The sequence below is a fragment of the Microcebus murinus genome, chromosome X (assembly GCF_040939455.1).
Source record: "Microcebus murinus isolate Inina chromosome X, M.murinus_Inina_mat1.0, whole genome shotgun sequence".
Classification (NCBI taxonomy): Eukaryota; Metazoa; Chordata; class Mammalia; order Primates; family Cheirogaleidae; genus Microcebus; species Microcebus murinus.
The window spans coordinates 34,401,201-34,426,789 of record NC_134136.1 but is presented as its reverse complement, the minus strand read 5'-3'; the positions used below and the strand labels follow the sequence as shown (position 1 = coordinate 34,426,789).

The following is a 25,589-nucleotide window of genomic DNA, read 5'->3' as shown; positions in this document are numbered from 1 at the left end:
ACAGAAACATACTAAGAAGTCTACATTGATATTTTTGTTGTCATTTCTACCTGATGCTCTTGAGCCTAATATGTGCAATGCATTTTACTAAATGCTCTGAGAGTAGAGTCAAAGTGAAAAAGTCCACGTTCCTGCCCCTGAATAAATCTGTGAACTTGTTTTAAATACTAACAAATTCTTGGGCATTCACTCCAAGCCTTGTAGCTGGTTTTCTACTGTCATTGCAACACTTTATTTAGTAGCAAGGTGGGAGGAACTCAGCTGCTTGCAAAACTCTTGTAGAGGTTAACCACCAGGAAAGCCTTAAGCTGTAAGTTCTGTTGAAACCTGCATCCTCATCTGATGGGAACAATATGAGGATAATTTCAACTCATCTCAATGCCAAACCCTTACTGTCAACATCCACCTGCTCGACTCTCTTCCTCTGCTACCCTCTAACCTTCGAAGCTATAGCCTCTTAGCCTGACATGTAATGTATTCCAGCCCAGATTCTGGGAGAAGTTCTGTGCTTAGGCAGGGTACAAACGAGAGTTCCCTAAATGTTATGTATTTAAATCCTCATTCATGTTCCTAGAAATGCATCTATTAGAAAATGCACAAATTATTTTTTTAATTTGTTAATTTTTAAAATCCCCACCAATCAGAAACCGATCATTTACAAGGGAAGCTTTAACTTTCAACAATCCTTTAGTGTCTCCCTCTTCCTGGGGGCTCTCAGTAGGAGCCATAAATGAGGAAAAATGCTTGGCCTTGGAGATGGGGCCCTGCCTACTAGACTAGTGAAGAGTCTGACGGCCAATACCTCTCTACCTTCCCAGGGTTCCCAGAAGTCTGAGTAGCAATTTAGTCATGAGCTTCAAGTGTCCTATAAAACCTATCTGCTTGTCCCCATCCTTTCTGAAATTCTATTAAGTTCCACAAAAGATCTTCAGACCAGACTGTCTTAGTGCCCATCTTGACAGAAACAAATATGATGGAGGGACACATCATTAATGATCTTCATTGCTGACCTCATCTCATCAGTTTCCTATAAACTTGTGTGGACAGATTTTTTTTCCACTGGCTGATCTAGCTGAATGCTTTTTGACTGTCTTACAGGGGTCCTCAAACTTTTTAAACCGGGGGCCAGTTCACTGTCCCTCAGACTGTTGGAGGGCCATTGGAGAGTACGGCGGACATTCCACACATGCGCGCTGTGGGCCCAGGACAAGTTGGCTGCTAAGCAGGACAGGCAGTGGTAGTGGCAAAAACTCCCGGCCAGATAAATGTCCTCGGCAGGCCGCATGTGGCCCACGGGCCATAGTTTGAGGACGCCTGGACATGCTGAGCCGAATATAAGTACAGCCAAGAGCACAGACCTAGGGGCCAGGCAAATTTTGGGTTAACTCCTGACTGCCCAATGTATTAGCTTTGTGAACTTGTTCAGTACCTTAAGCTCTTGAATCCTATTTCTTAGTTTGTGAGATAGAAAGATGGTGATAATAATGATACCTATCTCATAGTACTCTCATGACATGTAAATGATATGATGTAAATTAAGCACTATTCACAATGTAAACACTTAGTAAACTTAGTCATTTTTAGGACATTGAGGTCCCTTTCTGTAATGCATCTAATATTTAAATCCCCATCTTTTTTCTTACCCAATTTTTATACCAAATTATTTTATTACATTTTTTTTCAGAGTCAAGAAAAGCTGGTCTTCTCTGAGGACTCTTAGACTTGTCCTTTTTGATCATGGTGGTATTTTTGTTTTGTTTTGTTTTTTTCTCTTCAGAGTTAATGATTTATACAAAATGTTACTGGCAGTGCTTAGAATATAATCAATCTTCTTTTCCCTCAGGGGACCCTGAACAATCCAACCTTCTTTTCCTAGTCATAAAGGGACTCTGCCTAAAAAGGACAAACCTAAAAGAAGCTTTCTTATTTTTCTAACACAAATACACATAAACCACCACCGTATCATTATTTCTCCAAACGAAATGACACATAATTCATATGTCATTTCCCCCCTTTTTCTCTATGCTCTAGTGGAGGGAGAATTTGTTATAACCTGGGTGTAGCTTAGCAGGGAAAATTAAGACTGTGGGATAAAGAACTGTTTTTATCTTTTGATATTCTTTTGCTATTTTAATTTAATCTTACTGATAGGCTTCTTTGTAAGAGCCTGCCTTTAGAATAGCCCCAGCAATGTAACATTGTTAGAGTTTCCCCTTTTCCTTTCACATCCCTAGAGAGCTACAGTGGCACATTTGTTTCTAAATACAATTTTGGTATTGTCCACAAAACTACCTTAGACAGAGATACACAAATATGGTAGAAAGTTGGAAAGTCCTAAAATCAAGTTAAGACTCATTCTTATTTCAAGAATAACAACTGCCTAAATGCTATTTTCCAAAGTGTCTATTTCATGAAATGTTGTGAGGACCTAGCTAACTGGTCTTTGGTGGTCAACTACTAGAGGATAAAAAAAAAGCAAGAACTTCAACCACTTTTACTTAATTTACTCTGACAATTTGACCATAATTTATATATGTGTCTCTGTGTGTGTATGTAAGAGCAAAATAAAACAAAACTTGTTTTTTAATATATTAGACAAATAGTACATTAGTGTGTTTCTAAGACTGCCCCACTCACCTGCACCACTCTTTAAAGTGGTTTATAAAATCTTGTCTGCATAAATTTTCTTAATACTAATATATTAAAAACAGCTTTAAGTATATAAGCTAAGCATTGGGTAGGCACTTATGTATGTCTGTTTTTAAGTAACTGTATTATTTCCCTCACAGAGATTTATATTTATATTTTACAAAGATTTTTATAATTGGAATATTTTTATCTGATTGACCAAAGCCACCATGATCTAAAGAGTTTATTAGTCTTGGCTTTTGTTTAGAAATATGTATTTGTCTCCAAACATTTAAATTTATCTTTTCTGTCCTTGGAATAACTTTATAACAATCAACTAGGTGAGCATATACAGAAATGAGATAATGGGTTTTGTGTTACCCCAATACAACAAATAAAGAATTTGAATTGCTCCCCGTGTGTGTGTGTGTGTGTGTGTATGTGTGTGTGTGTGTGTGAGAGAGAGAGAGAGAGAGAGAGAGGGAGGGGGGAGAGAGAGAGAGAGAGAGAGAGAGAGAAAGAGAGAGACTGAAGATATTAAACAGATTAGAGTAGTTGTGAAAATATTCAATTATGGCCTGTTGGGAGCAGAAATCCCACACACAACTTTTACTTTCCCCTTTTGTTCCTATCATGCTAGTAACTTCTTCTTCCTCCCTCAAGATTTATTGGGAGGCAGAAGTAAATTTTGGTATAACGCAGAAAGGAAAAGACAAGCCTACAACTCAGAGGCCTGGGTTATATTCCACAGTTGGAGAGATGTCATGGCCAAGATAGAAATATTCCATTTTCTCCAAGGCCTTTAAGCCTCAGCACTTTCCACTAATTTGGTCCCCTGGGTCTCAATTTATTTAGCTTACGCTGGCTTTTTTCACCCCCATTGCAAATATTCAACCTCTATTCTCTTATTGAGGAAAAACTTGTTCCTGGAGCCTTGCTCGTTAGAAGCTTCATTAGACTTTATATCCAGGAAAAAAAAAGAAAAAGAAAAAGAAAACACCACAACCTTATTTCCTTCTTTCTATTTTCCAATCTCACCCGGTTCTCATTCCTTCCAGTTATCCATCAATCCCTCCTCAAATGAAGAAGTCACAATCACAGGGAAAATACCCCCTTTTTTATCTCTACAAAAACTAAATCACTAAAAATGATCCTCCTAAAAATGAAGGCAATATATGTAGCCTAAACATTTTTACCCCTATAATATGCTGAAATAAAAAAAATTAAAAAAATGTTTTCTGATCATTCTCACTAGCACCTAATACCTAACACAGTGCTTGGGACATAGTGAGAATTCAATAAACATTTTTAAAAATTTTTTATTATGGAAAGTTTTAAACATTCAAAGCAATGCTGTTATTTAATGGATAAATTTAATGTTTCCTATGCTACAGCAGCCTTAGGGTTACTTAAGGAAGACCAATCGCTACTTTTGAGGCACATTATAACAAGGTGGCAATGTCACAGGAAGAAGGTGGGACCAAGAGATGGCTCTGGATTTGTGGCACTGCACTATGAAGGCACAACAGCCTAGTATGCCTGTGGCCTCGAGTCAGTTTCAGCTTCAGCTCCTTCTTCAGAGGTTTGCAATGTATAATGAAATGCACAGTGTTATGTGCTTTATGGGCGCTCAAGCAATATTTGTTGGCTGACTTAATTGAGCTATATTTGCAAAATGGCAAGGATGTGAGGAAACTTTCCTACCTAAAAAGAAAGCATTCACAGTGCTAGACATTTGGTAGGCAAATAAACAGTATAATTTCAGCCTAAAAGGAAAAATACTCAAACCCCCATCCAATAGGCCTAGTGGCTAGGCAACCCAAATGTCAGCACCATGTTTCTGAAGCTTAATTTAAAATATCATAAATTGTATGTCATCAACTTTGAGGACAACATTTCTTTCCTTCCTTTCCATTCCCATTCCCTGCCCCAACTTTAAATCCACAAAATGTAACTAATAAACCTAAATCTCACCTGTCTGGTGAGGTTTGCAAGTAAAAGCAACGTAAAAGCAATGTGTCAAGCAGTGATTTTTATAAACCAAATTTAAGAGTGATGCATTCGACAGTGTTTTGAAAAGAAATTTCCATATGCAACAGTGCAAACAATTCAAGAATTTGCTCCTGACTGTAATGCCACATTTAATCTGCTGACTACCAAGGGGCAGATGACTCCTCTAATCTCTCTCAAGGACAGAAGCTTACTTATGCCCAAGGTGTGTTTTTCAGTTTTAGAGCAATAAGAATTTGGGACGCTCCCTTTCTTCCACCACCATTTAACTGCGTTCCAACTAGGCATCAACATATTTGGCATTTAGGCTCTAGACACAACTGTGGAGGTTTATTTACTCTATTTCAAGTGAGTTTTTCCTTCCCTTGAAATGGCTGCCTCACATCTTTTCCCCTTTATTTTTCTGTCCTCACCACCTGCAAATGGCAATGTGGGAGTAGATGATTGATATTTAACGGTGCAGTCAAGATCTTATGAAGGTCAAGGCAAACTCATTCATTCTGGAAACCAGTTCATTGTCTTGCCTCACTAGTATTATGTTTAACAAAATAGTGTTAGATAACAGCAACATATAATGAAGCATCCCTGCCTTCCTAATATACCTGCTATCCAGTTTTACATTTGCATTGAGTGTCATAGTACTTACTGAGCTAGATATCAGGTCTTGCTATCAGGTGGTAAAGTAGAGAGAAGAATAGAAAAGCATGATGAAAATCATTTTATTCGGTGAAAATGTGGGACTACTCCAACTAATAGCCAATAATCAACTTCTACTGTTACAGGTGGTGATGGGACTATAGGATTATTATTATCATTCTGACGACATTTTCTGAGATGGTGCTAGGTGCACTATCTCAGAGGCAGGTAAACCCTGGAGATGATCAAGTCTAATACATTTATTTTATAGTTGAGGAAATGGGTCTGGAAAAGTCAAGTGACATGTTTAGTGTCAGTTAATGAGGGAGTCAGGTTGCCAACTCCAACTGTGCCACCCTAAAGGGTCTTGGTCTCTTTCTTAATATTTCATAAAATAACTGTGGTCTCTCTGTGTACAGTGCTCTTTGGGAAATTGTTTTTTTAATGGTATCATTAAAAAATGAGTTCCAACCTATTTTCTTTTAGACCTCACCTGGCCAAATACTAAATAGCCCTACAATTCAAATAATGACCCATAAGGTATGAGACTAGCAGCTAATGGTGAGGGGAACCTATGTTCTCTAATTCTACTAGGAAAAGAAAAGGAAAAGCAGTACTTTTCTCTCCTAAAAAGAGACAAGACAAAAGTCCTGCAATTTCAAGGGAGGTTTGTACTGGCATGGGGTGGGAGAGGGTGGGAGGATAAGTATCTAATTAGAAGAAAAAGAAGGAAAGGAAAAGGGTTACAATGTGGAGTGTGAGACTCAGCCTTCATTTTATTTCAACGTGCACAGACCTCAGCAGACAGTTGGAAACCTGCCAGGGAACGAGGCCTTGGAAACAAGCTGGAAGACATTGGAGAGACTTTAACCAAAACAAACACCAGCAGGGGATGTGGTTGGCAGCACTGAAAAAGCAAAGGACTCTATGAGTCACTCTGACATTAATTTTGAATGGTATCATGCTTCCATTTTGTTGTACAGATTATTTATATAGCATTTGGTACTAATACATATATAATATATACATACATATATATATAATATGCATGTAAAATGCCCACACATATATATGTTCTTTACCTAAATAATATAACATTAGAGACATTAGAAAATTTGGAACAGAAAAAATATAGAATGGATAAAAAACACTCAATGTCTCACTGTTCTAATCATTTAATTCACCATTTTCATCTGCATGTTTTAACATAGCTATAATCAGGGTATACGTATAATAAGGAAATACTTAACATCTTAAGCATAGTTCTACGCTGCTAGATAATTTCATAAATACTGCTTTACAGAGCAATGATATCTTGACTGGGTATAAGGTATAATAATTTATTTCCATCTTAGTTTTTTACTATGTAGGGTGCTGCTAAATTTTTCTTTTTAAAAGTAATGGCAACAATAATAAGTATTTTTTAATATATTGTTTCTAAATTTTATCAAACCTTGCAAGGTAGTTATTATTAACTCCATTTTATAAATAAGGAAATTTATACTCAGAGGTTAAGTGACTTGCTCGAGGTTATAGGCAATTAATGGCCAAGTAAGCATTGAATCAGTTCTGCCTGGTTCAAAGCAGGGCCTCTTTTCAGCACAATATGCTACCTTTCTGCTGCAATGAATGTATATCTGCATGTTTTTTTCTGCATTTGGGATGTTTATTGTAGATTTCCAAAGGTGGAATTATTGGTGTAAAGAGGATGAACATTTTTAAAACATTTATTACATATTCCAGATAGTTTCCCCTGAGGGTGGTATCACTGTATAGCACAACCATCTCAAACCTTTTTACAGGAGGAAATTAATTTGAAGCAGAATAAAAAGAAGTCAAATCAATGAGTGGCAGAGAAAAATCTTTCTGGTGTATATAAAGCTTCTGTAAGCATCAACATTCTGTAACACAAAGGTTTGTACTTTAAAGATCTTATGATAGAAAGTGTTCTCTATTTCTGGATATGAATAGATACACATACAATTCTTAGAAATTATAAATGTGTGCAGGACTGAACATATGGTAGATGCTTCACGGAGATTCAGTTAACAGGAATTAACATGGACTTCTCACTTCTGATGAAGACATGAAAGCTAGAAAGAGTGCCACTCCTACCCTAACAACAAGAAAAAGCTGAATAATCTACAAAATTGTAACTTTTCTTGAATCTAGAGGGAAGTCTCAAGGCAACCAATTAGGCTGAAGTCTGAAGAAAGACAAGCACCTGCAAGGAGAGATGGGACATAGCTCACCTGTGGCTACAGGGGGAAGACAGAGTCACCATAGAAGCAGGTATAAAGAATCCAGCTAAATTTTTTTTAATGAATTGCTAAAGACCAAATGTGGCCAAGCATGAGCATAAAGAACCCTTGGGAGCCACAGACAAAAGAAGAATTTATACACACTTGCAGGCTCTTCCCTACAGATTTCTGGTACAGACCTGGCGGACAGGAGAAGCCACCATAGTGGAAAAGGCATGAAACCAGCTCCAGTTCCTTTCCCTCTTACGAATAAAAGTCTTAAGCGCTAGAGGGAGGCAGCAAATCATTCCCCGCCCCAAGGTACAGATGAAGACCTACTGCAGCTAGTGAAAGGTGAAACATAGTAATAATAATAATAAAGTCATCTATTTCTGGAGGAAGGGCAAGAACTGGTTCTGGGTCCAAATGATTAAAAGTATCCTAACACTAGGAGAGAGGCAGGATTACTAAGAAAGTCCCACTCCTATGACCCAGAGGCACAGGATCTGCTAAGCCTGAGGCTGAAGCAGGAAAAGAGAAAACTTCCCTTGCCCACACCACCAGGCTAACAGGCACTCAATAAGAAGCAGTAGCAGTGCCCCATGAGGGGAGGGTAAGAGCATGGAGAGAGAACCTCTCTGGGGCACAGATGCACAGGCAAGATCTAAAGCTAAGGATACAGCAAGGCTATGGAGAAAAACCTTCCAGAAAACCAACCCCCACACTATGCACAAGGTAACAGAGGGATCTGAAGCTGGTAGTGAATGGAGGGTAACCATAGCAACAACATAACCCGAATACAGTCTGTCTCCTTATTAGATTGATTCAACCTCCCACATTAACAACCTAGCTGAACACGTGTGCCCCTTTAAAGGCATAAATGCTGTCTACTTCACTCTCTACTATTCTACATACTGTATCTGGCATTCAAACAAAAATTTTGAGATGTATAAAAAAGCAAGGAAAAAAAAAACACTCAAGAGAAAAAAAAGCAGTCAACATAACCAGCCTCAGAGATGACTAAACTCCAGACATTTCGCATCTAAACTGGTGAAAAACAAACACAAAGAAAAAAATCTTAAAGTCAGCCAGAAAAAATAAATGCAGTGGAGTAAAGATAAAAATTATAGCAGACTATAGAAATTATGCAAACCAGAAGAGGGGCATCTTTATACTGCTAAAAGAAAAAAAAAAAAACTGTCAACTCATAATTCTATACCCAGGGTAAATATCTTTCAAACATAAAGGATAAATAAAGACTTTTCACATAAATGCAGAGAATTCACTACCAGCAGCCCTGAACAATAAGAAATGTTAGAGGAAGTTCTTTAGGCTTAAGTTCTTCATACCATGTATTAATAGAAACATGCATCTGCACAAAGAAATGAAGATTCCAGAAATGGCTAAAATGAAGATAAATATAGGGCATTTTTCTTCTTTTTAATTGTTTCAAAAGATAATTAATTATGTAAATAAAAAATAGTAGTAGTGAGTATAGGGGAAAGAGTGAGTATAATGAATACAGGAAAAGTATAGTAGTACTGTGGATTTATATCATATGTAAAAGCAAAATGTGCAACAACCACAACAACGCCAGTTGGGACACCACACAGTGAAGAGGTAGAATATCCCTTGAATATAGACTATAATTAATTTAAGATGTATACTGAAAATGTTGATGTGGTGGTAGTTATATGACTGTATTCATATGTCCAAACTCATAAAGCTGTATACTTAAAAGAGTGAATTTCACCAAATATATACTTTAGCCCAAGAAACCCTGAGTTTTAAAAAAGGAAATTATCATGCAACACTTACCTTTTTACTCTCTTGACTTTTCTCATTTTGATGGCATCTTTCTTCTATGTGATGAATGATCATGAGGAACCATCGAAAGATGGTTACAGTCATCCCTCAGACTGTGTTGCCTAGTCTTACCATTGCTTCTTACCTTATATGACTCTGAGATTTTTATTTCTAATATCTAGTGGTGGAAAAGGCTCTATACCTTCAAATCAGAAGAAGTATACACCCCCCCACCCCCCCACCCACATTTACACACACACCCCTCAGGAGTTAAAATACATATAGACACACAGAAATCATAAATGTACCAGAAACCTTCTGTCTGTGTAAAAGGTATAGGTATAAGGTATGAAATGTGACCTAGATTACACAAATGTTAACTAATCATTCAGTGTGGGATGCAAATGAGGTAGCATAAACTATATACTTGAGTCTGTATCATGTCACTGTCTATAGCTTATTGGTCCTGTTAATGGGTAAGGTCAAAATAGTTTGAAACAACTTTTGTCACGAAGACTGGCATTCTCTCTGTTTCCTATAGTCTCCAAGGTTCTTTCTGCTTTTAAGACCTGTCCATATGCTATTTCTACTACTCAGCTTGTATGCTATAGGTGCTTTTGTGCAAAGTTTAAAAAGCATCTCCCCACTCCAACCTGGGTAGATGAGTAAGAAAGGAATGTAGATGGGGCAGATGTAGCCCCAAAGGTGCAAGGCCTGGCAAGTAGAGGGCGCTCTTTTCTGAACCAGAAAGAAGCCCCTTTCCTTGGGCCTATATCAAGACACCTCTACACAACCCATATGTGGAGGACCTGCGATCAGTCTGTAGTGAGGATCAGCCTCTGGAAGGACAGGCCTGGGAAGGTGGAACACTGCGTTTTTATAGAACCTTCAACAAGATTGCAAAAATGTCAACTCCCCGTTTTAGAGAGTGGGAGAAGGGTGCCTGATCAAGGTGATAGATAGGGCTACCAAAGCACTTCCAACCCCAAGCCAGTCCTTAACACTGCCACTGCCTCTACCTAGAACGCATTAACATCACTCTCCACAACCACCCTTTGCTTGGTTACCTTGTATTTATCCTCCGGGTATCAGTTTAACTATCAATTTCCAGGGAGTGGGAGGTCAACACTGACCCTTCAATCTAAATTAAGCTCCCTTGTTTTATGCTTTATATCACTAAGAATTTCTTACAGATCGTGTATTACATTTGCAATTACAGTCATCCCTCAGTATACGTGGAGGATGGTTTCAGGACCTCCCTCAGATACCAAAATCTGAGGGTTTTCTCAAGTCTCTGATATAAAATGGCATAGTATTTTCATATAACTTATGCACATCCTCCTGTGTACCTCAAATGATGTCTAAATGAATGATCTCTAAATTACTTATAATATCTAATACAATGTTAATGCTATGTAAATAGTTTTTATCCTATATTGTTTATGGAAGAAAAACAGAAAATATCTATACGTGTTCAGGACAGACACAATTTTTTTCGAATATTTTTGATCCGAGGTTGGTTGAATCCACAGATGCGGAATCCAGGGATACTGAAGGACAACTGGATATAGTTATTTATGTGCTTACTTATGTAATGTATGTTACTCTCCCACCCACCCCCCCACACACACATACACACATACATACTTAATTACTTACACATTTCTAGGCCATAAGCCCTGGAAGAGCAGGGACCTTGTCTGTTTTGTTCATCACTTTATTTCCAGAGACTATCACAGGGCCTGGCACATACTTAGTGCTTAATAAGTAATCATTAAATAAATATATAATTTTTCCTGTAAGATTCTTCAGCAAACTTTATCATATACATGTGCACACTCAGGTATACACTATGATATAGAATGTTATGAAAATTTTCCTTTTTATCAGTTTTCAATTGAATGTGAATAATTAGAATGGTGAGGGTGTATAATATAAAACAAGTGATATTTTTCTTTGGGTATACCTTATTTGAATTATTTCCCTTTTCCATTGATGACCTTATTAATTTTCTGCTAATAATTTTTACATCTTATGTTTGGTTGGTTGGTTCACTATAGATTCACCAATCCATTCCTTTTGTCATAATAATAATTCTTATAGATGTTATTGAGCTATCTTAATTTGATTCATATCTTAAAATGAAATGCCATGTTTTGGCATTGATTGGCAGTGTGGAGGTCTGACTCATAATTATCATTATCACTAGAAAATGAAGAATGAATAAATAATCTAACTCCACTTACCAAATAGATTCTGCCGTAAGTACCAAGGCCAATGGTTTTATCTAGTGAGAATATTCCAGTTGGATCCTGAAAAAAAGTAGAAAAAAAAAACTGTCAATCTTCTTGAGAAAATAGGCAAGCATTCAGCTATCTTAAACAGTATTTTCAGTCTGCCTTGGTCCCTTAAAATTTACATAGGAAGAACCTAAATGTCATTTACCAAAAGCACAGATGTCACAGTCTCCCTGGATTGAGTATAGTCATTTATAAAAAAGAAACAGTGGTATAGATATTAAATATTTGTGTAAATAATTGTCATAAAACTGTAAAGTGCATACATTTATGTAATGCTAAGGCATATTCATGATGTAATTAGAAAGATAATTAAAATAGAAATAAGTTAATTTATTTGTAATTGAAGTACTCTTTTAACATCTATCTTTTGACTAACCAGGCAGAAAGTTTAGCATACAGCAATGATGATTAGATGTTGGATACAAAGGCTAGATGGCTTATTTGTGTTATAGCAACACTTAAGAAGAAATATTTTCTCTAAATATGAATAACAAAGCAAGATCATGGCATTAAAAGAGCATCATTTAAAAAATACTAGAGAGTATTCTTTTGTTTTTTTAAAGTTAATCTTTGCATTAGCTGAATACCTTTTCATGGCACAAATTGTTTTCTGTGACTTAAGCCTAAATGTGGCATCATAGGAAACAAAATATAACATGTTCAAGGACAGAGTCCTGAGGCTTCCATATTCACCAGCAAGCACTGTTTCCTTACCTTTAAATATGGGCATTTCTTTCTTCTTCACCACAAAACATGGTTTCTTGAAATGTATCACTGCTTGAACTTTTAGCCTAGCAGCCTATTTTGCTATTTTAGCAAAACCTATACGAAGCATGAGTAGATGCCAATTTATACACAAAATGGTAGGAACATTGGCAAATTCTTGGAAGTTCACTATGCCTTACATAAAGCACATTTCATATCCACAAACTTCGTTTAATCCTGTTTGAAAACATTTTTATCACTGTGACAAATGTGAGCTAAATAGAAAAACTATTGAACATATGCAGCATAGAAGAATGAAATTATAGACTCCTTAAAACTGGCATATTTGTGTAATCTAGCAAAACTGTCATAGGAAAATGACCCAGCTCTGAGATTACTTCAATCAACAAGTATTCAACTGGACAGAGAATCAAGAGACTTGAGTTTTAGCCCCGGCTCTGCCATTAATTAACTATAAGACTCTGGGTAAGTTATTTACTCTCTCTGGGATTCAGTTTTCACATATATAAAATGAAGGTGTTGTGTTAGGTAATTTTTCCAGCTCTAAAATTGTATATAGGAAAAAAAAGCTGCTTTTTCAAAATGATCATCAAAATTTATGTCACAGTAGACACAGTTTATCATTATAAGCAAATAGTTCAGGGAACATACTCAAAATGAAAATACATTGGAGAATCATTGCATTGTCCGTACAACCTTTATTTCTGAATCTTTGAGCACAAACTGTCTTAAATTTCTCTAATCCGTTTTCTAGCCCTCAATAATATAAGTACCTTACTCAGATTTGAACTCAGGTATCTAATTACTCCAAAGAGACACCAAGGAAATGGACTGTGATAATAAAATGCCTGTGGAAATTCGTGCAGGCCTTATTTTATCTATATTGATGTTGTCAGGAAACTTTTTCCTGCTCACAAATGACCAAACCATCTTATTTCTTTTCATGCTCACATTTAATAAAAGAACATTTAAAAATTTCCTTTGCTCTTAAAGGCAGCTGTACCTAGTATTCATGTAACCTAAGACTATATTCTTTTCATTAGTTGTATGTGATATTTTGTTCCCCATCTCTACGCTACTATCATTAAAGTTAAATGTGAAATTGAGAAAAAAGAGGGGAAGGACTATACTAATTACTAGGTTAACAATACCCAGTTTCTTATATCATGCTTTCCACTTTCCGTCAGAGCAAGTATATTCTGGGCTCTCAAGGAAGCAAGCATTGAAAAGTAACCCACTTTCTGGTCACTGTGAAATTAAAAGGTCCATATTAGAGGGGTCTCCACAGTTACTTGGTCCTCTCCTCTGCCCTGCCACCCTGAGATAAGAAAACCCGAAGAAGAAAGATGTTCATTTCTACGACTGCTATATCAATTTGGGGGTTTGTATATTTTGGTGTTCCATTTGGGTAAATAAAATGGTCAGTAAAGAAGAAACTCTAATTTCTAAAGCTTTCCGCAAAAGAAATTACTAAAAATCAGTCTTAACACATTTTGGAACCATAAACTGTTAGACAAATACTTTATACTTTTGTTATATCTTTCTATGTGTCTAAATTATCTCCTGAAATTTAACAGCTCGACTCCGGCTGCCTGCTGAAACGCAGAATTTAGGGAGTTGTTTCTGTCTCATGAATTCAAGGGAGTGGGGTGAATGAGTACCCTGATGGCTAATTTTAATAAAAGCCAGGAGTGGCGGTAACAGGAAGAAAAAGAGCCACTAGAAGGCAGTGTTAACTGGTCAAGGGAGAGACTTTCAAAGCAGAGGCTGATTGACAGAACCAAATATGGCAGAGATTAAGGAGAAAAGGGAATTGAAAATGGTCAACGTGTGTAGCAAGAAATTTCAAATTTAGGATAGTAAAGGAGGATGAGAGAATGTGTTCCAGGGGTCAGGCAGCAAAAGAAAGTAAAGAGATTGCACAGTAGTAGAAAGAGGTAGCAGAGGCTTTTCTTCTTTTGTTTTAATATTAGAAACAGTAATTTTATATAACAAGTTTATGAAAATGGTGGATATGACAAGACAAATACCCAAGTGAGTTTCAGAGACCATTGGAAGAATGGGCTTCACAATTCAAGTGCAAAGTTTAGAGAGGAAAATCTCTTCCTCCAGACCAGTGCTTCTCAAACTGTGGACTGCACAGACTCTCCTTATAAAATTATCATTTGTGAAATCTTATTAAAAATACAGATTCCTTGGGCCTACCATGGAATTATGAAATTAGAATTTCTGATGATAGGTCCCCAAGATCCCGAGATGACTCTCGATTCCTATGCATTCTTCTTGTGCACTAACATATGAAAACCACTGCTGTAGAAACTGGGGGAAAAAAAGATTGACAAAGTAGATTGAAGTACAGTGGTATACTGAAGCGATTCTCTATATGTATGGAAGACGTGCTGAATATATCAATCCTTGTGCACTTGAAAGTAAAACTGCTTCCAAACAGGGGCTAAGGGACTTAGTAAAGTGGGAAATTTCACATGACCAAATGTGGAAAGTAGGCTTGGTCTGGGTGGTCGAAGGCTGGAGAGCTGGCAGTTGTATTTAAATATAAACCTAATGTAATTCAAATATAGTGTTTGGATCATGTGCTATTTCAGATCACCTCTGCCACTACTGTCCTCAAGGCTTGTCTAATCCTGACCCCAATATAGATTAGGACTACACATGGCAGTGTCAAAATACCAAGGCCACAGCCGTGAGGAATGTCATTACCATACTGGGCACAGAAGGCCAAGGGGACAATCACAGTGAAAGACATGCCAGATTTGGAGATGAAGAAATAGTTTCCAGTCTCGAGGACGCAGGCATACTAGGAAAAAGAAATAGATTAATATATATATAGACACACCCCAGGTATTGCTGGCGGGCATATAAATTCCTATTACAAAGATATATGTAAAGACATAAAGCTTCGTAGTTCTCTTTTCAAAAAGGAAGCACAAACCACAAATTTCTGCACTTTCTTTTTTTATTTATCACCTATAGAAGATATTTATTCAAAAGAAAATCATATAAAATTACCTTAACCCACTAATTAACAAACGTAATAGAGTTGGCCTATTGTTCACTGGTAATTATGTTGGTTCTCTTTTGTCTCTAACTTTAGGCCATTACGCAAAAAAAGTTATATAATTATACAAAAGTTAAACTTTTTAATTTTACAAGTTATATAATTTTCTCCCCCTTTCCTGCTTCCCCACCTTTCACTCCTGCTTACTATTTTAGGTTTGAAAATAATATTTATGTAATAACAAAAATATCTAATAACGTTCTGCCACTGTCTTTAAATCCCAATTTGCACAGCAAGCCTGTCCTCTGTCAAGGGTCTTTGTCTTGTGGTCATTTAGCTTGGCCAGGCCTACAAAGAACATACTTTATCCATCTTAAATTAGACCCATATTTTAATTATTCTTCTATATTCTGCAAGATTCTTTTTGCTCAATTTGAAACTCCAAGGTTTGAATCTCCCCTCATTGTCTGGCTGTTGTCACATTGGTACACTTGGTGTTGATGAATGCCAATTTTCTGACTTTTGCATATGTCATATTGAGACTAATTATTGCAACGGATACCATTATATGCAGATTTCTTTGCTTGCTTTATCAACTCTACTTTGCATCAAAATGTAAAGTTCAACACAGCTGACTTAGGTGTCTCTTCGCCTCTTCATTTGCTTTTACTTCTTCAGAAGGTCAGGAAATAAGCTGAATGTAAAGAAATCCCAAATCACTGAAATATAACCTAGTGACCAAAGCAACAATGAGTTTTCCACCCCTAAAAATGTGATAGGAAAGGAAATTCTAAAGGGCGTGCTGCTCTTCTGCTAGATTTCTTAGGGTTCGGATCTGGCTGGGTGTTAGGGAAGAGGGGAGAATTCTATATAATTTGCTCAGTTAATGAAGACCTCAACGTGAGACAAAATGGCTCATGTATAAAAACTTAGAAATTGTTAGAAGCTGAGGACTTTATGAGACTTTCATGAAGTCTGTAAAATGAGGCGAAGCATTAGTGCCCTGAGGTTTGTATCTTCTCCCTACTCTCCCCACATTAAAAACCAACCTTATCTTTCTACCCTCCCCACATGCACCCCCACTGTCCAGAACACTAATATTCCACTGAACTGCCAAGTAAAGATTGCAGCTTTTCCTCTTATCTCCTGGGCTCCACCAAACACCAAATTCTTATGTTCCAGGGCCATGACCAGGTCAGTTAGTCTGGGCCATTTCCCCCCATTTTTCTGTGGCAATAAACCTTTTTCTTTTTCTCCTTGGGTTTGGAATTCCCTGCCCTATCATTTCTATGAGGTCTTTCCCATTCCTCTCTTTAGTCATTTTTAGAAAGGAGTTTATTTCAGTTTGCCCATGTGTGGTTTCACATATCTGCCCTAGTTTGCTTTTTTTCTATCCTCTCTACCATACAGAGAATGTTGGAGGGCGGTAACATTTCATTCCTTGATTTACACTTTTACTTGGGAGCAAATCTAGTCTGAATATAAAAGTTCTGTTCAGAAAGGAAACCACCAATGGAGGCCTCCATATTCCAGAAGTCTCGTGTATGCACACTGCAAGGAAGAAATTTTGGGTCCATGCGGGGTGGAAAAAGAATTAATTTTTACAAGTTCTGTGACTTTATTTTATGAAGTTGCATAAATAATCACAACGCTAATATTTGTAACTCACCGCGTTTGTGTTGTGGATTTATAATGGCAAAGAACAATTTGTTAAATTGTTACCCGTGTGCATCATCTCTCCTCCCTACGTACACCATTCTAGTGTAAAATTATATAAGTGATGCTTTGGGAATGCCCCATTTTTTCAGGAAGGCAGGCGTCTGTCGTCATTAAAAACACAATCTTTAAACACCAAATATGTATTAAATTAAGTCAGTGCGACTTTGAAGAGTCCTATAACCTCAAGGTTAATATTTAGCTTTTCCCAGAGCAAGCAGGCCACTGCCCTGAATTACAGTCGCCTGGCGACCATTCCAGCACCGTGCCTGCTTATTTCCCTGTCGGAGAGTCCAGGGGCCTTTTGCATTCAAGAGAGGGTGCGAGTGAAATGCCAATCTAAAAAGGGAACTTGAAACAAGGATTTGGGTGAGATCCAGTATCAGCCCGAAACCAGATGCCAATGAAATAAACGGCGCTGCTAAAATAATAAGTCTCCTAATAACGACGGCGATAATAGCTCACCAATCAATTACAACTCCGGAGGAAAGCTGGGCATTTGGGAAAAGAGAACCTACAAACGAAAACCACTAGGAAAAGAGAAATCTGGTTAGCCAGGGAGCACAATACATTTTTTTTAAAAATTGGGGTGTGCAGAATTCACTTTTTCCCCCCCAAAGGCGTCGAGTTCTTTCGCTCCTGCAACACTTAATCGAAGACATTGCCCTGGCAAGAGTAAGAAGGTTTTAGAACGTGCTATTAGAAAGTTAGAGAAGTGAAACTCCCACAGTTTAATTTTCTAGCCTGTCGTCACCTAAAAGTAAAGGTCACCCTATAAGTAGGCATCTGCGCTGGCAAAAGAAGAAGCAAACGACGGGGTGGTGGGGAAACAGGGAGGAGTGCTCTCTGGAAGGCACGCGACGTCGCAGTTTTTGGCCTCTCCGGGGAGCTGGGCTAGGACAGGTATCAGAGAGCTGCTAGACAAAGCGGGCCACATTTAGAAAATGTTCCGCTGTTTAGGACCCTCAAGGACACCCCTGTCACCTCTTTTCTCCCCTGGCACCCGGTGCCTTTGCCTTTCCGAGGAGTTTGGCGCCCCCCCCCCGCCCCGCCCAGGGGGCGCCTTTTCCGCGCGCTGGCTCCCAGGGTTCCCTCCGCTGTCTGCGGACCCGTCGAAGTCCTGGTCTAACCCGGCTAGAGGGGGTCCGCTCCCTCCCCCAGCGCTCAGATCCCGCAAAAAGAGAGCACTTGGGGGCGATGGCGTCCTCTACTCACCGGCAAGTGTCCCAGATCCGTCACCTCCTTGTCCCTCCAGCCCCCAGGTCCCGCCATGGCTTCAAGCCGAACGGGAGCGGGCGACCGAGTTGGGCGCGCACCGGGAGTCTGAGGTGGAAGCGGACTGGGAGTGGAAGGGGGGAGAAGGGAAGGGAGAGGGCGGGAGAAAGGAGTGGGGATAGGGGGTTGAGGCGTGGGAGACAGAGGAGGGGAAAGTGGAGGGAAAAGAGCTGGGAGTGGAGGGAAGCCGGAGTTTGCGAGGCGGGAAAGCAAGTTTGGCTAGGGCAAGAGACGAGCCTGAGCGTCTGTCCCAGAGACGAGTAAGCTAGAGGGGTGCTCCGCGGCGAGAGCGCAGCGTCTGTCCCGGCAGGGCGCGTCTCTTTCAGGGTGGGGAGGGGGGCGGTGCAAGGAGAAGGGGCCCCCGGGCGCTGCTAGAAAGGGATTGGTGCAGCGTCACGTCGCCAGGTGGGCAGCCGCGCGGCGGGGAGGCAGGCCAGGGGGGCCACCGGCGAGGGAGGTGCTGAAGGACTATAACGGTTTGCAATCAGGCCCTTCGCAGCCTCCCCCCTCCGCCCCCTCCCACGTCCACTGCTGCGCCCGCCGCCCCCGCCCCCGCTGGCGAGTGTTCCACAGGAAACTTTTTCGAGGCAGCTGCCAGCCCCGGAAAACCGGTCCCGCTCAGCGCCGCTCCCAGTCTGGGCCCCACAGCTCTGCCACAGTCCAAACAGCCCGCGCCCTGGTCTCCCCAAGAAACACTTGTGACTTTTCTAGTTATCTATTTTCTTTTTCTGCCCCTCTGATTTTATCGCTCCGTTTATTGCAAAGACCCACCAAGTTAGAGAAGGAAATGACTGGCCACCGGGTTAAGGGATCAGACCTAGGCGAGCCCCTGTGCAGGCGGAGGCGGGCAGCGAGTGCGCCCCAGGGCTGCTACAGCTCGGCCCTTCGAAGGAAGAAGCCACTAGCCGAGGGCAGTGCAGAAGGGGCAGAGCCGCTGCAAAGTCCCCTCCAGGCGGGCCGCATCTCTTCTGGCCCCAGGCAGGTTAGTGACGGGCCCGGCCGCTCACTCGGAACCGCACCTGTTCTCAGGTGCTTGGTGTTAAGAGAGACCGACTGAGCCGCTGAAGCCCTGTCTGCCCTGGGTCCTAAGTTTGCCGACGCCGGATTCGCAACCCGCAGAAAAAGTTCCTGCGTCCTTCCCAGTCTCCAGCGTTCCGGCCGGGTTTCATTCATTTGCTCATTCATTGCAGAACGTTTCCGGGCGCCCAGGTTGTTCGCCTCGGGTTTCCCCCAAAGCGCAGGGGGTCTGACACAAGGTTTAAAATAATCTGACAAACGTGATTCAGTCTTGAGAAGTTAGGCTCCCCTTAAAGCATTTATGGGAAAGGGAGTTGGTGCGTAAAACTAACCGCATTCTAAGTTCTTGCATTGCAAAGAGCACTTTAGAAAATGTCCCGAAGCTGCTTACTTTCCCTGGAACTCGCAGAATGCGTTCCGCGCTCCCGAACTCCGGGATTGGAACGCGACGAAGGGTTATTTCTTTCCTGTTTCTTTCTTTCTTTTTAAAATAGGAATTCCCTACCTCCTCTAAGAAGATTTATACGAATAATTCTTCCCACTGACCTCAAGCTCACCATTTCTGACCTACTCTTCTAATTTCTGTGATTATTTGCTTTATATGTTGGTGGATTTTGTTTATTTCGTGTCTGTTTCCAGGCCAAAGTTTGACCTCTTTACATTCCTTAACCTCCGATCCTCGGTGAGCTGTGTAATGGCCACAGCCTGTCTGAGGAACCGGGTCTCGCTAAAGAAAGAAAATTCTCTGTTAACGGGTGCGGAGAAAAGCAACCACCACCTCCCCAAAAAAACAAACCCGGGTGTTCTTGATCGAATTTTCTCGTTAATTCAAATATGATGTATACCACTACAGAAATTACATTTTCCAATCATTCAAATCTTGACAACTCCACTACACAAAATCTTGCCCTTTTAAAACACAGTTTAAGAATTCACGGATGATCATTAAAACGCTTCTGGAGCTTTCTAAATGTGTGTCTGAAATTAACATTTCAGAACTAGAGAAGGGCAGGTGAACTAGTTAATAGAAAGTTACACTTTTATATACACATTAAGTTTTTAGAAATAAGTCACAGAGTGAAGAACTACAACATTTAAAGGAACTCTGAAGACAATCTTTGCTAAAGGGAAGAAGTGTTCATAAGTTAAGACTTTTTTTTTTTTAAAAAAACAATGCGGTTTGCTGAATGTAGGGTGTGGGGAAATGCCCCGTGGCCCCCGATGGCAAAGACTGTTTTAGCCTGTCTAAGGGGCAAGTCCAGACCGGGCAAAAGAATCCAGGCTAGATCATTGGGCTCTCTAGTTGCAAGGCTCCGTGGGAGGCTAGCGGCTTCAAGACTCCATAGGGATTAGCCACATCGCTGGGTGGGACCCCCCTGGGTGGGGGGAGGGGAAGCTAAGTGTTTGACCAGAACTTGATAGAGAACCGTATACATTTTTAAAGTTATTATTTTCAAGGAAAAAGTAGGCATGAAAGAGACTGGCTTCTAAGCTGGTATTATGGGTTTTTTGTGGCCGGCTTGGGGAAGGTCAGCCCCTCTAGCAGACCAGAAGACAAATAGATGGCCCTCAGGCATGGGGCTCAGCCTTGAGCACAGCCTTGAAATAAGGCACTTGTTTTGTAACCTCAGGACTTCTTTTCCCTTCACCCCATGGCTTTTCCCTTCACCCCATCACCTTTCCTCCTCCCTTCCAACATGTTCTTTTTCTCTTTCTTTCCTAACCTTAAACTGCAGAAAAATAACCCTTGTCTGTCCAGGGTCCAGTAACTTGTCAGATTGCGTGTTACCCAGAAATGGTCTCTCTGTCAACATTACGTGTCTCGTGTGTATTCCATCCCTTTCTCTTCTGATCCATTCTGGTATCTTAAAACCTTGAGCTCTTTGGAACTTAAGATTGTTAGTACTTTTTAAGAGTGAAAATTTATCGAGTGCTTACTGTATGCAGCAGACTAAGTGCTTTGCATATATTATCTCATTTAATTTTCTCAAAAATTCTTCCAGATTTTAAATTATTATCCCCATTGCATAGACAAGGAAACTGAGGCGCAGAGAGATGAAGTAACTTGCCTAAAGCTTCACAGCTAGTAATTGGAGGAGCCTGGCTTCCAACTCGGGCAGTCTGACTCCAGAGCCCACTTGTCAATGATTGTTGAAGGGCCAGTGCATATTTTGAGACTGTGTGAAGAGGAGCCAAATTCAAAAAAGCTTCAGGGTAAGAGAGATCAAATGACATTAGCTAGGCCCCTGAGCTATTCAGTTCCCCCTTCCCCCTTTCAGCCTTCAAGCCCTCCAAACAGAAATAACATGGGCTTTATAAAAAGAAATGGAACCCAGTCATAGCCTAAGAGTAGCCACTGACCGCCTGAGTGGAGATCACCCAGTGGATCACCTCACGAGATGAAATCACGGATTTCAAGCTTAAGAAACTTCCAGAAAAAAAAAGAAAAAAATAGTGATTTTCAATGCTTAAAAAAAATTAAAATCCATTCCCATTCCTTCCAGAGAGTTTTTTTGGCTGGGAACAAACCTTATTCAGTGAGGACCTGAAGGAGGCTGTGTTTGTGAGCAATCGTGCTTAACAGAGCTGAGATGCTAAATGGCAAGGTTAGAGCCAGTTAGCTCCGTTGGTAGGAGTACCATAAACATGCTGCCAAGGGCATGGGTTTGATTCCCCAGAGAGCCAGTGTGCATCTCTCTGCTCTTTGGCCCTTGGTAGCACCTCCCTGCTTGCCAGCCAGTGTGCCTTTTACTGAAAAAAAAAAATAGTCAAAAGTCAATACTTCCATCTTTGTATACAAAGAACCAGATTTTTTTTTTTGAGGCAGAGTCTTGCTTGCTCTTTCGCCTTGGCTAGAGTGCAGTAGCGTCATTATAGCTCACTGCAACCTCAAACTTCTCGACCTCAGCCTCACAGAGTGCTAGGACTACAGGCATGAACCACTGTGGCCCGACCCACATATTCATTTTTTTATACAAATTGTTCATCACCATAATCTGAAGAAATTATACTGCAAGAGCATGTATGTGTTATGAAAAATACTCAAGAGATTCTTGGTTGTTTTTCTTCTTTTTTATTTATGCATTTAAGATTGGCAATATATATCTTAATGGACGCTTATTCAAAAACTTGAATCACATAAAACACTATATTAAAAATTTCAAGTACACAAAAAATGTCTGTCATTTATTGGTTTTCCTCTACTCTGACACCTCATGAAAATGAGTCAATGTCTTGCAAACTTCTGTTACATTACCGGGTCCTGGGTGAGAATGGCGAAATAAGGTTCCATAGCAATCTTCTTGAAAAGAAGGATCATACATCTGTGATTCCAAACACTCCAGGTCCAGTGTCTTCTAATATACCTGGGGCAGCCTATCTGAAAGACCCTCAAGATATCCCAAGAGAGGGAGGAAGGTTCTGTGGGAACCACTAGTGAAAAGATCTTCTGGAGGTTTCCTTTCTTCTTTTTGGAGACGCATTTGCAACTGCAGGATTTCCACCACAGTTCCTAACACTTTTGCCACTACTCCTTTTGATTTTTCCTATGTGCCACTCCTCTGGGGACAAAGCAGCAAGCCACCTAATGTTTCTTAGGCTAAAGGTCATGAAATGTGCCTTCTGACCATAGTTTGTAAAGCTTCTGTCACTTGTCATGGAATGCTCTTAAGCTCAGCATGATTTGAGCTATTCTTGTTTCTAAAATGGGGCCCTGGAAACCTGATCCAAGGAGACACGGGTCTCCTTGCTATGGAAAACTGGAATGCTACTCTAAGAAAAGAAAATTGTTTTATAAAGGGAACTAAAACAGGGAAATTAAAGCCAAAAGTCAAATAGATTTCTGAAGTTGGTGGGGAGGCTTCCTTTTCTTTTCTTAGTCTTTTCCATCTTTGGAGAGGCCATGCCATCCTCTTCCAAGAATTCCCAGTCCAGCAACTTCAGGCTGCCCATCCTTCCTCACCCAGTGCAAATGCACACAGAAATATATTTAACTGTGACACTGATGAAGCTGAAGCTTCAAGGCCCCGCATTTGCACTTCCAAGGCCCCAGGAGTTACTCTAGTAATTCTGTATTGCTAATTTTATGTTCCTTTTTTGATATGGGCTTCCCAAATTATAAAAGCTTCAGACCCAACAAAACTTGGATTTGGCCCTGAATATATAACATATAGAGAGCACAGTAAACTTGAAATATATGTGTGTGAGAGGTTGTGTGTGTATGTGTAATCTCCATTATATCACTGAGGCTTGACAAAATAGGAGTTGCAACTAGCATTCCACACTAGAGAACATGTATTTTCAAAAGAGAAAAAGCCCAGAGAAGAAAAAAAGTAATAGCACTGAATTTTAAGAAATTATCCATCTATATAGAAAGGAGTATATCATATAAGCAGGATGGAGATCTTTTTCATTGAGAATAAAGGGGAGAGAGGAAACACAAGTAATATTGTCTCTTCTCGCTGTTTTTTTTTTTTTTTTTTTTTTTTTTGTTTTTAACAAAAATAGGACTGTACCATACATATGACCTCAATGATATCTTTCCGGGCAAAATATATAGATATAATGCATTCTAAAATTACTCATTTGGATTGTTTTCTAAAAGAAAACAGAGACTGGGTGTGGTGGCTCATGCTTGTAATCCCAGCATTTTGGGAGGCCAAGGTGGGAGGATCACTTGAGGCCAGGAGTTCAAGACCAGCCTAGGTAACATGGAGAGACTCTGTCTTTACAAAGAAATAAAAAAAAAATTAGCCGGGTGGGGTGGCATATGCCTTTAATTTGAGCTTCTCAGGAGGCTGAGGCAGAAGGATGGTTTAGGCCCAGGAGTTCAAGGCTGCAGTGAGCTATGATTGCACCACTACACTCCAGCCTTGGGTGAAGGAGAGAGACCCTGTCTCAAAAGAGAGAGATAGAGAGAGAAGTGGATAAGCTCTTAAATTGCCATTCCAGCAATTTCATGTATTAGAAGATAAGGAAAAAAAGAAAAAAGCTGCTACTCTGGATTTAATTCCGAACAATAGATGCAAACTGTATATATATTGAACATATAGAAGTAATGTTCCTGACTGATGACATAAAGAATCTCAAGTTTCTTAAAAATACTAAAATGCTGGGAAACTAACCAAAATTGTTTGATTGTGTGCGTGCATGCACACTATGCATAAAACAGGGCCATGACCAAGAATCACACTCCTAAAGAAGCAAAACCTAAGAAATTCCAAATGGATCTAGATATTGCTTTAAGAGATGGTGAAAATTATAATATAAATGATGAAGATTTATATAATAAAATATTTTTATATGAAAAAAGGAAAACAAAAAAGAATCACACTCCTGAGGTAGACATACAGTGTAGTGATAATTGATCACATGGAGTAGACAAAGTGACTTAATTTCTATTTGACTTCCTTAACATCATTGAGAATAATATTGCGATTATAACATGTTAACCAAGCATCATTAGGAGGAATTGAGGCTCAAGATCTGAGAGAATATTCATTAAAAAAAGTTATCATGAGGCACTACACAATGTTTGTCAGGGAGAGCAAATTGATAGAGTACCCAGCTGTCGTGCTTAGGGGCAAATCTCCAGGTTCAGAAAAGCAACAACAAAAACAATAGCAAAAAAAAAAAAATCTGCAGATGTGATTGTAGTAATCTTTGTGACATAGTAGAAGGGTCACAAGTTTGGAAATAGGCAAAATTCCAATTTTTAAAACAGTACAAAAAGATAGATTCCAGAAAGTATAGATCAGTAAATTTGATATTGATTCTATGGGCAATTCTCACAGAGTATTATACAGATGGCTCTTAAGAGATGCTTCCCAGGAAAAAGCAGTGGTTCACTGAAAATGAGCCATGGCAAACTAGCTCATTTCCTATTTTCAGTGGTATGCTATCAAACCTTTGATATAACCCCCAATGAGCCAGGGGTGCCGATATTCACCTTGTGTGGTCTCCCCCCACATTGAAGCAAGGCTGGCCCTGTGTGGCTAATAGACTATGGAGGAAGTGATCATGTATGACTTACAAGGCTAGATTATAAAAGGCACTGAAGCTTCTGGCTAATTCTTTGAGATTGCTTAATTTGGGGAAAGCCACTTGCCAAGCCTTGGGGACACTGAAGTAGCCCTGTGCTGTGGCCTACATGGAGAAGAACTGAGGCTCATTCCAAAAGCCAACACCAACTTGCCAATGAATTACTCTGGAAGTGGATTT

General features: G+C 39.7%; 1 protein-coding gene across 2 annotated transcripts in view; it reads right to left on the bottom strand.

Annotated features, from left to right (window-relative positions):
• NRK (Nik related kinase) overlaps positions 1 to 18,661 on the bottom strand; it is a 127,757-nt gene extending 109,096 nt beyond the window's left edge. Inside the window, exons 1-2 of one of the 2 annotated variants that reach the window (XM_075999093.1) lie at positions 18,294 to 18,661; positions 11,567 to 11,632 (exon numbers count right to left, since the gene is read on the bottom strand). In XM_075999093.1, the coding sequence (XP_075855208.1) occupies positions 11,567 to 11,632; positions 18,294 to 18,350 (123 nt within the window). In that variant the 5' untranslated portion in view covers positions 18,351 to 18,661. The remainder of the gene's footprint in view (positions 1 to 11,566; positions 11,633 to 18,293) is intronic. The other variant, XM_012787207.3, reaches the window with a different exon arrangement.
• Between the last annotated feature and the right edge of the window lie 6,928 nt (positions 18,662 to 25,589).